This window comes from Toxorhynchites rutilus, chromosome 3, assembly GCF_029784135.1.
Source record: "Toxorhynchites rutilus septentrionalis strain SRP chromosome 3, ASM2978413v1, whole genome shotgun sequence".
NCBI classification, from domain to species: Eukaryota; Metazoa; Arthropoda; class Insecta; order Diptera; family Culicidae; genus Toxorhynchites; species Toxorhynchites rutilus.
In genome coordinates this window covers 61,775,903-61,788,373 of record NC_073746.1, presented here as the reverse complement: position 1 = coordinate 61,788,373, position 12,471 = coordinate 61,775,903, and the positions used below count along the sequence as shown (strand labels likewise).

Below are 12,471 nucleotides of genomic sequence, written 5' to 3'. Positions count from 1 at the left end.
AGCAGCGGGAATTTTATTTCTTCATTTTCACCACCCGAAGAAGGCTGTCAGGTGCGCTGAAAAGTTGCTCTCGCATGTTGTTAAACATGTTTTCGAATTGGTTGTTTTTAATAGAGATAATAATCTGAGCGAATCAGAAATCACCGATATAGGATGAAATCCCCCAGCCAATTTCATATGACATTCACAGCCAACAGGTGAACGGATAAAATACGCAATGTTTTGTCTCAAATAAACCCAGCCACATAAAGATGTTATTAAAACAATCAATTGGCATGTAATGTTAGTAATTTTCGCGTAATTCACTGAGTAGTAATTACAAATCGTGCGAGGTCTGCTTACACGCAACAGCCATAACATATGACTCGAACTTGTTTGGCCGCACCGGAGAGGGTCCTCTTAATGACAAGATGTCACAGGCAGAGTGTGAACGATTCAGCACCAAAAAGGCCAACCTTCACAGGTTGGAGTGCTCAAAACCCAATCACATTGACTACCCGAATGAGCTATAATTATGCTTTCCATAATGACTACTAATAAATAGCTCCCAGCCGTCACAGGATGAGCTTTTTTTAGACAATCGTTAATTTGGGCCCGCACACATCTTTTTCGCCGTGACATAATCCCTTTCAACCACGGTCATCACCAGTAGACCACTTCGTGTGGAGTAATTTGCGGTATCCTTTTGTGTGAATCCCTTCACTGTGCACCTCATTGGTTGGATTACATTCTCACTCCCCGCAAGAGAGAAGTGATTGCTGCAGCAGAACGAATTAAGATTCTGCTTTTACACTCTTTTTTCGGTACACACGCCACCAAAAAAAAATAAATTTGAATGCCAATTAAACGCCACATCGTGCGCCCCCGTTAAGCCGCAATCGAAAGCGCTGATGCAGATGACTTAAGGCTAAATTGCCGGAAAGCTTCGCTGGTTTTGTTTACCTTTCCTCAGACTCCGAGCGGGATTCGGTCAACGTTGCTCACACTCACACCCCAGTCACACCAGGGCAAATGGTCTGTGATACCGAATAAATTTGGGATTTTCACGCTCCTTTTCTGATGGTTCAAGTTGGTGAGGGGTTTCACGTCGCGGTCAGCAGGCAGATATGGGTTTCAATCTTCAGGGAATTGACGTGGGTGGAGATCAAGCGATGTATACTTCGAGCCAGCATCAAAACATGGCAATAAAAAGGAGGAAGCAGTCATTAATCTGCTTTAAAAGTTGGCTTTTTTTATACACGGTATCGAGCAGATTTTGACAGCAATGGCAATTGAAAGGTATTCATAGAATATGAAACTTTGAAAAAAAAAATGATGCAAACGTTTGCAGAATTTAAATGATAGAAGTATCTGAAGTTAAATAAAGGTGTTAAAATAAAAGATGCACTGCTATGTAAAGGCGCGTCCACATTATGCCGATCGGCCTGTACCAGGCGGTACATTCGGTTCGTTAGGTAATGTGGACGTCCCATCGGGTGCACGAAGCCGAAGCCCCATCGGATGCACGAAGCCGTCACGAACACACGAAGCACAATGTCGTCAACGCTAATTTACTTCGTTTTGTTTTGGTTCGACTTTCTCCGAATCGGACCCACTTGTTTCGGGTTGAGTTCGGTTTGATTCGAGTCGGTTTTCGGCACGTCGGCAAGTCCGGGCGGTACGTCCACATTTGGTCGGCTTTACCGGGCGGCCAAGGCCGATTGGCGTAATGTGGACGGGTCTTAATGTATAAAGATCAGCAGTTCATGCTTCAATGAAAAAAAATTAGATGTCATCTAAATGTAGGCCCAATTTTCTTGGTACCTTCATCATGAGCTCATCTACCAAGTTCATTCTTGCAACACGGTCTTCGAATCCAGAAACGTAACTTGTTCTTTAGATGAACAACATCCACAAATGTATCTGCCCGTTTGTAAACATGATATACCTTTCTGTCTTTTCGAAAGTAATACACATATGAATGTAATCTAGGTTCTTCGGCGTTATTCGTTAAGTGCTCCTTTTTTCCATACCTGATTACAACCATTTAAAAAAACATTCATAACAAAAACCTTTATTTTTTCCTTACTTGATTACATCCATTCAAAAAAACATTCAAGAAAACACAAAAAAAAAACAAATTGACAACGTACACCCAAACTAGCGTTGGCAGAAAACATGTCATCTTTGGCAGAAATGATGCCATTTAGTGTGCTGGAGAGTCAAATGCGCAAATTATAAGCTGTTTTAAAAGCTTAAAAATGATTTGTATGTATGCGTGCAGACATCCCTTTCCTTTTTCTTTTCTCATTTCATTTGGGATTGTGCCAAAGAAAAAAGTCCATACGACGTCAATGGGGATCGAACCAAGGCCGGCTGGAATGCAAAGCTATTTTACAGTTGTTCGAGTTGGCGAGTTGTTCTACGGTGACAAGAGAGAGGCGGGCGTATACGACTTCGATTGATGTTTGTTCCAGCGTTCCAGGAGTCCATGGCAGGTCGACACGTGGAGAGTTGGCAGTAGCTCGGCGTCTTCCCTCCTTGACGGCAATCGACAGGCCCAGGACGATACCGGAGTGACACTGCCGAGAGTGATCCTCCTTTGTCCTTTGCGGTTTGGCATAGTGGCACACCAAATGGTGTGGCGGTCAACCGAGAGTTGGTCGATGGAACAGCGTCCAAGCTTTTCGATAGAAATCTTGGACAAACGTTCGTCACACACCATGTGTTCTGGCAACACAGCTCTGCAAACTTCAACTGCGTTGCAGCGAGCGTTGACAGAATAAGAAACGGTTGGAAGTGAAAAGAAGAACCATTTTTTTCTACCACGCTTGAAGGCAGGTTCTATAACAGCGGTGAATTTATAAGAATTTAAGTGAACTTTAGAAACGGTAGGTTTGATCATATGATCACCAAGTTTAAATTACCGCAGTGACATCGGAGGTAAGAGAGTAGGAGTTAAAATTTTCATCCCAGAAATTAACCTCATTCAATTATAATTAGTTGCGCGATCATAGGGAGTGAAGCTTAGCAGAACCCCGCGAAGTAAAGGGTGTGTCACATCAAATTGCATCACGGAAAAAACGCTGTAGAAATTCGCCCAGTAGACCGATCCTTTTGAAAATTTTAGACAGTAAAATAAAAACTATTAAACAACTTTTGGCATTTTCTTTTTATTCATACTTCGAGCCCAAGCCCGTATGCTCGCACCTTCCTCTTTACCCCGTCCATAAGGTTCTGTACAACGTCAGGTTGTAGTTTTTTGAACAGAAATCCATTTTCTCTTGAAGTCCGCCTCCGATTTGACAACTTTTGGGTTCTTCCGGAGGGCCTGCTTCATAATCGCCCAATATTTCTCTATTGGGCGAAGCTCTGGCGCGTTGGGCGGGTTCATTTCCTATGGCACGAAGGTGACCCCATTGGCTTCGTACGACTCCAACACGTCCTTTGAATAGTGGCACGAAGCGAGATCCGGCCAGAAGATGGTCGGGCCCTCGTGCTGCTTCAATAGTGGTAGTAAGCGCTTCTGTAGGCACTCCTTAAGGTAAACCTGCCCGTTTATCATGCCGGTCATCACGAAGGGGGCGCTCCGCTTTCCGCAAGAGCTGATCGCTTGCCACACCATGTACTTTTTGGCAAACTTGGATAGTTTCTGCTTGCGAATCTCCTCCGGAACGCTGAATTTGTCCTCTGCGGAGAAGAACAACAGGCCCGGCAGCTGACGAAAGTCCGCTTTGACGTAGGTTTCGTCGTCCATTACCAGGCAATGCGGCTTCGTCAGCATTTCGGTGTACAGCTTCCGGGCTCGCGTCTTCCTCACTATGTTTTGCCTTTCGTCGCGGTTAGGAGCCTTCTGAACCTTGTATGTACGCAGGCCCTCCCGCTGCTTGGTCCGCTGGATGAATGAACTTGACGAATTCAGCTTATTGGCGACATCCCGGACCGAACTTCTCGGATCACGTCTAAACTGCTTAACTACGCGCTTGTGATCTTTTTCACTGACGGAGCATCCATTTTTGCCGTTCTTCACCTTCCGGTCGATGGTTAGGTTCTCGAAGTATCGTTTTAGTACTCTGCTGACCGTGGATTGGACGATTCCCAGCATCTTACCGATGTCCCGATGTGACAACTCCGGATTCTCGAAATGAGTGCGCAGGATTAATTCACGACGCTCTATTTCGTTCGACGACATTTTTCCAAATTTACGAAAAATTGACAGTGAAGCATGACCAACGTGATCTATACACTCTTATCTGATTATAAGCGAAAGCTGAAGATATAATTCCTAAAAATTAAATTTCTACAGCGTTTTTTCCGTGATGCAATTTGATGTGACACACCTTTTAGTTAGTCGTTACGTCGATTTGAAAAGAAAAAAAACCAATGTAAACATTTCCTTCAAAATAATAATTCATTTATTGATTTAATAAATATTTTCAGCTTTGAGCAGTTGAGAAACGAATCGCTGCTCCAGAGATATTTTTTCACGTCCGAACACCATGCCTGAATCCAAAAAGTCCCGTTTTTCTGGTGGCGTCCATTTTCTCAATCCCCGATATATCCTACCAAATCCTTGCAATCCTTGATATATCCTACCAAATCATTCACCAAATCATATTTCATTCCAACCCTTTTAAACATTGTTTTGCCTGTTTTGATCGTTATATGTAATGAGATTGTCCTTGAACTTCCTAGAATATGGTCCGGGAGCGAATTAGACGGAAATCACAACGCGCTCTACGTAAAATGATCGCTAATCACAATGATTCGAAGTTGACAATACACATTGTGCTCAAACATGACCTGCGATGAAAAGCTCTTGAGATTCTTAGTATGGTCATATATGATGTCCAAGGTGTAAACGGGCGAAATGTGTCTACTTTAGCCAAGTTCAAAGCCGAGATCCTCCGAATTTGGATTTCGTTGAATAGAAGTCGTGAAAATATACTTGAAAACGCGAAAACGCAACCTGCGACGGGTATGATAAACGTTTGAAGCTGTTTGAAAAGGTTAAAGACGGTGTCATTCCGTAACATCCTGTAAATGATTAACATAATATTACCTTTCATTCAAGCAATAAGCGATGAAATCCGAATATCGTATGTAAAATAGCAAAGTTTGATTTTTTATGCGAAAACATTGGACACGGCGTATAATCCTTTTGTTCAGCTTCTGAAACGTTTAAGGGGGTATTCTAGTGTAGAGACATGAATTTCAGACGCTTTTTCGAGCTCCACAAAAATAAAACGAAATGTATTTTTATTCCATTATATCATTATTTGTTCATCTATTTTTTAACAATAAAACAAAAATAGAACGGAGAAAAAATATTCATAACTTGGATAGTTACAAGCTGATGAAGTGAGAGGGTTCAAAAAAAAGTTGTGCCCCTCTGGTTATCTGAAACACAAAATCGAACAGATTCTAAATCAGTAAAGATGTCTCTATCGCATGAACCTCGAACAAGTCAAAAACATCTTTTTTGACAAAATGGCGGTAGTTTGAAAAACAAAATGCCGTTTAAATTATTTTTTTCTTGCGTTTCCCGAGTTTTTTAAAAATAGTAAAAATTTAAAAAAAACTCATTTTTAAAGATTCATGCGATGTACACAGATTGTATTCCTATAATTTCGACATGAATCGGTTCAGTAGAACTTTAGATATCGTGTACGTCACTTTGAAAAAATAGTTTCGAGAAAAACCCGTTTGAAATTCAAATGATGCGTTATCTAACATGGCCGCACCATGTTAGATAACGCATCACTAAAATGGCTCTTATTCTTATATATTCTTGAATGCCTAAACTATTTACACAAATATGAAGGAAAAAATTTTTGATTTTTTTCAAATTTCTAGACTAGAATACTTCCTTAAGGCAACCCATAAAAACAGCATTCACATAAGTGCACCGGTTGTTTTGCTTTTTTCTACGAAGAATTTAATTGGAACATAGGGATGAGGATAGGATGGTATTTTGAATCTTTTTCCAACAAGGTTCAGAAACTTCTTCGAGATACTCGATCAACTCCTCCTCCATCTTCAATTTGTGTCTTCATTACGTTGGATTCATCCCAATAAATGTTGTTGCAGGTGTAGCAATCTTTAAAAAATTGTAGAACTAATGACATACAATTTTAGTATTCCCATTGGCGATAGAGCTCAACACTATCCAGCTGCTTATCCGCTTCTTGTAGATTTTTAACGCAGGACGTTTGGCAAAGAATGTATTGGATTTAAAATTTAAAACCTCAAAGTGAGCAAGTAACGATAAAAATTAAAGATGTTAAACGCTTATAACTCGACTATTTCTTGACAGATCGCAAAGATATTTGCATTAATCGATGGGGAATATTTTTATATTTAATCATATATCTTAGAAACAAAACTATTGAACAATAGAAAAATGCCAAGTATTGTCTGAAAAAAAAATCACATTATGATTAGGTCAATCTGTGTTCCTCAAACTGCGTCGACCAATTGAACAACTAACGTAGCAGCAAGGCACAATTAGAATATATCAATGATTAGAAACAAAATCGTAGCTAATCATTATTGAACCCTCTATCCAGAGAAAAACAAAAAGAAACAGCACGATAAATACTGCCTTCGCTGTGTCATACTGTCAGTTTCTGCTTTGCTATCTTGTTGAATGAACATGCACCGTTATTTGTTTCAGATTGTATTCTCAGAATATGCACAAAGCAAGCAAAGCTAGACTCCTCGATTATGAAAGACATTCAATTTGTGATTTGAATTCTAGTCTCGCTTTAGCGCTTTAGCTTTAGCAGTCAACAGCCGCACGAAGAGGTTTTGACGAAGGGTGAGAACTAAATCACTTCTGAGGGTGTTGTAAATGAAAGACGTGCAATTTAAATAACAGAAGTACCGGTAAGTTTTTTGGGTTTTTTTCTGCAAAAATGATTACAAATTTAATATTCAAAGTATTGCCCATCGCTAGTCACAACTTTTTCCCATATTTCTGGCAATTTACGGATCCCTTTGTGGAAATAATCGGCCGGTTCGTCGACTAACCACGAATCGATCCAATTTATTTACTTCATCAAAATTAGAGCCATGTTACATCGATCGAAAAAGGTAGTAATCGGACGGAGCAATGTCTGGAGAATACGGCGGAATGGATAGGACCTCCTATTTCAGCGTTTTCAAGTATATTTTCACCGGTTTCGCGACATGTGGCCGAGCATTGTCGTGCTGCAAAATAACTTTATCGTGTCTTTGCTCGTATTGTGGTACTATTTCTCCTTCAGTGCACGGCTCAAATGCATCAATTGTCGTCGGTAGAAGTCCCCTTTAATAGTTTCATTCGGTTTTAGCAGCTCATAGTACACCACACCCAGCTGGTCCCACCAAATAGACAGCATAACCTTCTGGCCGTGAATATTCCGCGCGGCCGTCGATGTTGATGCATGGCCGGGGTATCCATACGTTGCCCGACGTTTAGGATTGTCGTAATGGGCCCACTTTTCATCGCCAGTATGATTCGATGCAAAAAAAACCCTTTCTTTTATGCCCTTGGAACAGTTGTGCGCACGTGAAAAATCGGCGTTCGACGTCTCGTGGTTTCAATTCATACGGCACCCAATGTCCTATCTTTCTGATCATTCCCATTGCTTTTAAAGATCGGATATGGTTTGCTGAGCTACTCCAAGTGTATCTGCAAGTTCTTGTTGCGTCTGTGAAGCATCTTGATCGAGTAAAACCTCCAACTCTTCATCTTCAACTTTTTTGGCGGTTCGGAACGTTCTTCGTTTTCCGAGTCAAAATTAACACTTTAAAACCGTGCAAACCACGTCTGACACGTTCACTCAGTTGGAGCATCTTGATCGAGTAAAACCTCCAACTCTTCATCTTCAACTTTTTTGGCGGTTCGGAACGTTCTTCGTTTTCCGAGTCAAAATTAACACTTTAAAACCGTGCAAACCACGTCTGACACGTTCACTCAGTTGGAGCATGGTCGCCATAAACTTCCACCAAAATGCGATGACTTTCCGCAGCTTTTATCTTCATATTGAAGTAATGAAGTAACACTCCCCGCAAAAACACTTTCGTTGGTACGAAATTCGACATATTCGAAGTGGCAACTTGTTGTTGTTTACGCTTCAACTTTTTCACATATACTTAAAAAGACGCGCAATGACAGTAGATTTCCATCGAATGTCTGGGAATTTGATTCACTGGAATAATAATCAAGCTAAGCCCACTGTTGCAAAACCGAAGAAACTTACCGGTACACCTTATACATTTTTTTAAATTTTGTATTTTAGATACAAAAAATGCATCGTATCGGTTTCGATACCGTCAGTTGAAACGTGTTTTTGTATCTTTGAATCACACTTTTCCATTGCACAATGGTCCAAGAGATACATTTTAGTGGAAATAAGCATTTAGAGCTCGACAGTTATTCTCTAGACAAAAACTGTCTTTGACAAAATTGTAACATATGACAGAGCGCTCATTGTTATGTTATCAAAATAGGGTGACCAAAATTGTCGATGAAATAAAACACCTAACTTTCTTATCTTTATAAATAGAGGTAAACATAGTTCGACAATGTTGTAGTTCCAGTTATTTGAGATATCTTGGTAGAACAAAGTTTTTTTCTATCTCTTGAAATAATCGCCTTTTTTCTAAGTTACGTTAGGGTCACCATGAAAAAAAACTTTTTTTGCTCTAACTTTTATATTTCAAATTCTACATACAAACTGTCTTCGGAAGACTTTTAGAACATACCAATACAGACATTTTGCGATACAGAACTTATCAATATCTCAACTTAACTCAAAGTTATTGATATTTCTTCCCAAAAAATACGCTCTCTTCAATTGTTTGTCATTCTTTCCGAGGCAAACATAAACAAAGCTTATTGACGGTATTTGAAAGAACGTATTTCACTCTACATGATGTGCGATGTTCAACAATATGTTATTTGTTGTGTTTGAGTAAATTTAAATTGAAATTTGGGTAGAAAAACATCAATTACTTTAAGTAGGATTAAGATATTGAAAAATTCTGCATCGCAAAATGTTGGTATTGAAAAACTCTAAAAGTCGTACTAAGACAGTTTTGGTGTATTTGAGATATCTTTGTTCTACAAAGATATCTCAAATAACTGGAACTACAACATTGTCGAACCATGTTTACTTCTATCTATAAAGATAAGAAAGTCAGTTGTTTTATTTCATCGACAATTTTGGTTACCCTATTTTTGATAACATAAGAATGAGCGCTGTATCATATGTAACAACTTTGTTGAAGACAGTTTTTGTCTAAAGAATAACGGTCGAGCTCTAAATGCTAATTTCCACTTAAATACATCTCCTGGACCATTGTGCATTGTTGATTTTATGCTGAGAATATCTGCCTGTACCTTCCAACGGTAAAAGTTTCACGTTGATCCGTTTTGGTTCGAAAAAGTTATGCAGCATAGGATGCCAAGAGATGAAATTTGATTTTGGACACCCACTTCAAAAATCCGACGTAGTCAGGTACTAAAATCGCGAGATCGCTGAAATCGTACCGTGTGCTGTTGTTCGGATGGATCAGAGGACGCGTCGTAGTGAAACTCACGATCGGAAACTGAGGTTGAAGCCTTCAACTTGAAGGTATTGTGAACAAGTAAGGCAAACCCGGGACTCACGGTCTACTACATCGCCAAAACACACAACTCTAACCAAAGAACCATCCGAAGAATCCTTATGCTAGTAGGTAATCGAAATTTCCGTGCTCGTAAGCAACCAAACAAGACGCTGAAGCAAAATGTTGTGACCAAAAGAAGGGCTCGAAAATTGTACAACAATGATTCGACAAAGTACGAAGGATACATGCTGGTAGATGCGGAGACGTACGTGAAGATGGATGTTGGGCAGCTCCAAGACCGGAAATTCAATAAGGCCACTGCCAGAAAAGATGTACCCTGCAAATTAAAGTTCGTTTTCGCTGATAAATTTGACAGGAAGTTCTTGATTTGGCAAGGTATTCGCAGCTGTGAACAGAAAACCAAGGTTCTCCTCACCAGCAAGACAATGGTCTCGAAAATGCCTGCAGAAACGTCTCCTTTCGTTTACTAAAGCTCACAAAGGTCCGGCGATGTTCTGGCCAGATTTGGCAAGCTGCCACTACTTTCGAGAAGTGCTTCAGTGGTACTGTTACATTGGGGTTGATTCCTCAATCCTCAATCCTCTCAATTGTCGGGAATTGAAAAAGGGTGCTAAAGTGAATCACGATGCTGCAAACATGAAGAAACCGTGGAATAAAATGGCCGCTAAGGTTAGTCTACAGAGAATCCAAACTTTGATGAAGGGTTATCGAAGAAAAGAGGCAAACTTCATCAAAACTGTAACGGAAATTTTTTATCAATAGTTTTCTGGAAAGAACTATAAATTATATGCATTTTTATATAAAAACATGTTATAAATCATACCCGAGATATAATTGGTTTTGTGATTCCAGATTTATAATGAACCAATTTCTATCGCTCCATTGGAACCACCAGAAAGAGTGTTAAAGATTACAAATCTGCCTCGGCAAGGCGGAAGTTTTTCTTTTTCAACCAGATTTATACATGAAACAAAACTATATTGTCTACTACAAACAATTAAATGGATTATGAAATGATTATATGAATCTTCATAAATAATTGAGATAATATTGTCGGCCTATCGTAATAAATACGTCCTATGAGTACCAACAGTACCAACAAAAGGAAATGTTAACATTAAGCCGATATCGACTTCAGTTTTGTGTTTTGTATATGTCTTAGAAACTTAGGTACAGAAAAATGGATTGAATCATTGTTTGATTTTTCGCATTTATTGGTTAGGTCCAAAATCTAATTTTGTAGTATTTCATTCGTAATCAATCGCGATCCTAACAATACGTTTCAAAGGCGCCCGGGTACTGATCCAGGGAAAACATGTCAAGTAAAACATCGCATTTGTACTTGGCATGTAAAAATTATACACTTCATACACTTCATCGCTAATTTTTGTTTGCACGGGTTTGATTCAGTTTTCTCATCGCGTAAACCAGTTCCTTGATGCCAACAAAGGACTCCTTCACAATCTGATCGATCGCACTTGGTGGAGGTTGAAAATCACTGTAGCCAAACTCGATTATTTCCAGCGCAAAAGGCAGTGCAATCCCAATCGAATACGCGTAATCAATGCTGGTTCCGCTAGCTTTGTAGCGAAGAATATCAGCACTCGAACCCACCTTGTACTCGTGCCGGCTGTACTGCCACACTCCGCGAGCAGCACTAACGCCAACCTTTCGGAAAGTGGCAGCATTCTTCACCGGCTCGTTCTGGTAGCTCCACGGATAGATGAAGAAGCCGCCGTAACTATGCAAATTGATGTACAACTTGGCGTCATCATTGTTATCGAGAACGTTACGAAGCGCTCGCGCTTCCGGCTCCGAGAAAGGCGCTGATCCACGGAACTGCGGATGGCATTGCTCCGAATAAATGTCAGACCCTTCCTCCCAGTGGTAGCCAAAATTACGATTCAAATCAACCCCATAACAATTCTCACTTAGCCTTCGACGATTTTTTCGCCAGTAGCGGTCCGTTTCCATCGAGTATATGTACCCGTCCGGGTTGACCAACGGTACGATCACCCATTTGTACTCATGTAGAATGCGATACTGATCGCTATCCTCTATAAGCTTCTTGATCACGTAGAGCGCGGTGGACACAGTGATCCATTCCCTGGCGTGTATTCCTGCGTCCAAAATGATCGTGTCCTGCTTCGTCGGGTTGATCGTGATCGCTCGAATAGGCCTTCCTTCAACAGACCAACCGATCGTCCGAACTCGGAGCCATTCGAAGTGTTCTCTCGACAGTTGCATCAGATGATCACCGATTTCTTCGTACGTTGCGAAGCTGTTCTGGAAGGTTTGATATTCCAAATGTTCCGACTTCTGTTGATTCGCGGTGTAGTTCCTGCGAGAGAGGAATACGAATGAATGTTAGTGTGCGTGTTGGAACGCACTAAGCTGACCACTGAAACATACTTTCCAAAATCTTCGTCCAGAGTGCTGTAACCAAGATTGTAATGGGCTAAAAAGTGTTCGACCGTTTTCTGTTCTTCCGGTGGGACGAGAACTCGCTTGGGACCAAATTTGTTCAGTGACCACACGTCAATGGCGGGTCTGTGCTGTTGGAGGAATACCAGCAGCTGGACGTCGTTCTCGTTTCTTACACTGACCTCGTACAGTTTATATCTGTAATCGCGATCGGGGAAATGATACGACGCGAGGATGATTTCGTTGTTAGCTATACTTACCGGTCGTAGATTTCTGCTGCAGCTAGTGTGATCCCGAAAAGAAGGGTAACCCACGGTTTTAACATCTTGGAAGGTTGCCACAATCTACTAATTATATCGTGGGGGTTGTTTCAAATTTATATGATTTACCTATGTAAAAGACACAGCTGTTTTCATGATTTTATTACCACGCAAATTACCAGATGCATAA

General features: G+C 40.5%; 2 protein-coding genes across 2 annotated transcripts in view; one reads left to right on the top strand and one right to left on the bottom strand.

Moving 5' to 3' along the window:
- Positions 1-12,471, top strand: part of LOC129776333 (NADPH oxidase 5) — a 232,572-nt gene that overhangs the window by 158,060 nt on the left and 62,041 nt on the right. The window lies entirely within an intron of this gene.
- LOC129776334 (carboxypeptidase B-like) lies at positions 10,788-12,409 on the bottom strand. Its single transcript, XM_055781920.1, has 3 exons — positions 12,282-12,409; positions 12,010-12,219; positions 10,788-11,938 (listed from the first exon to the last, which is right to left on the bottom strand). Exons 1-3 carry the CDS (start codon positions 12,344-12,346, stop codon positions 10,978-10,980), a joined length of 1,236 nt encoding a protein of 411 aa, XP_055637895.1. The 5' UTR covers positions 12,347-12,409; the 3' UTR covers positions 10,788-10,977.

Excerpts from the sequence above, each read along its gene's own strand:
- LOC129776334 (XM_055781920.1), bottom strand. The coding sequence starts at position 12,346 with ATGTTAAAACCGTGGGTTACCCTTCTTTTCGGGATCACACTAGCTGCA. Across the intron at positions 12,220-12,281 it reads GCAGCAGAAATCTACGACCG|ATATAAACTGTACGAGGTCA; the intron begins GTAAGTATAGCT and ends TCGCGATTACAG. Across the intron at positions 11,939-12,009 it reads CTGGACGAAGATTTTGGAAA|GAACTACACCGCGAATCAAC; the intron begins GTATGTTTCAGT and ends CCTCTCTCGCAG.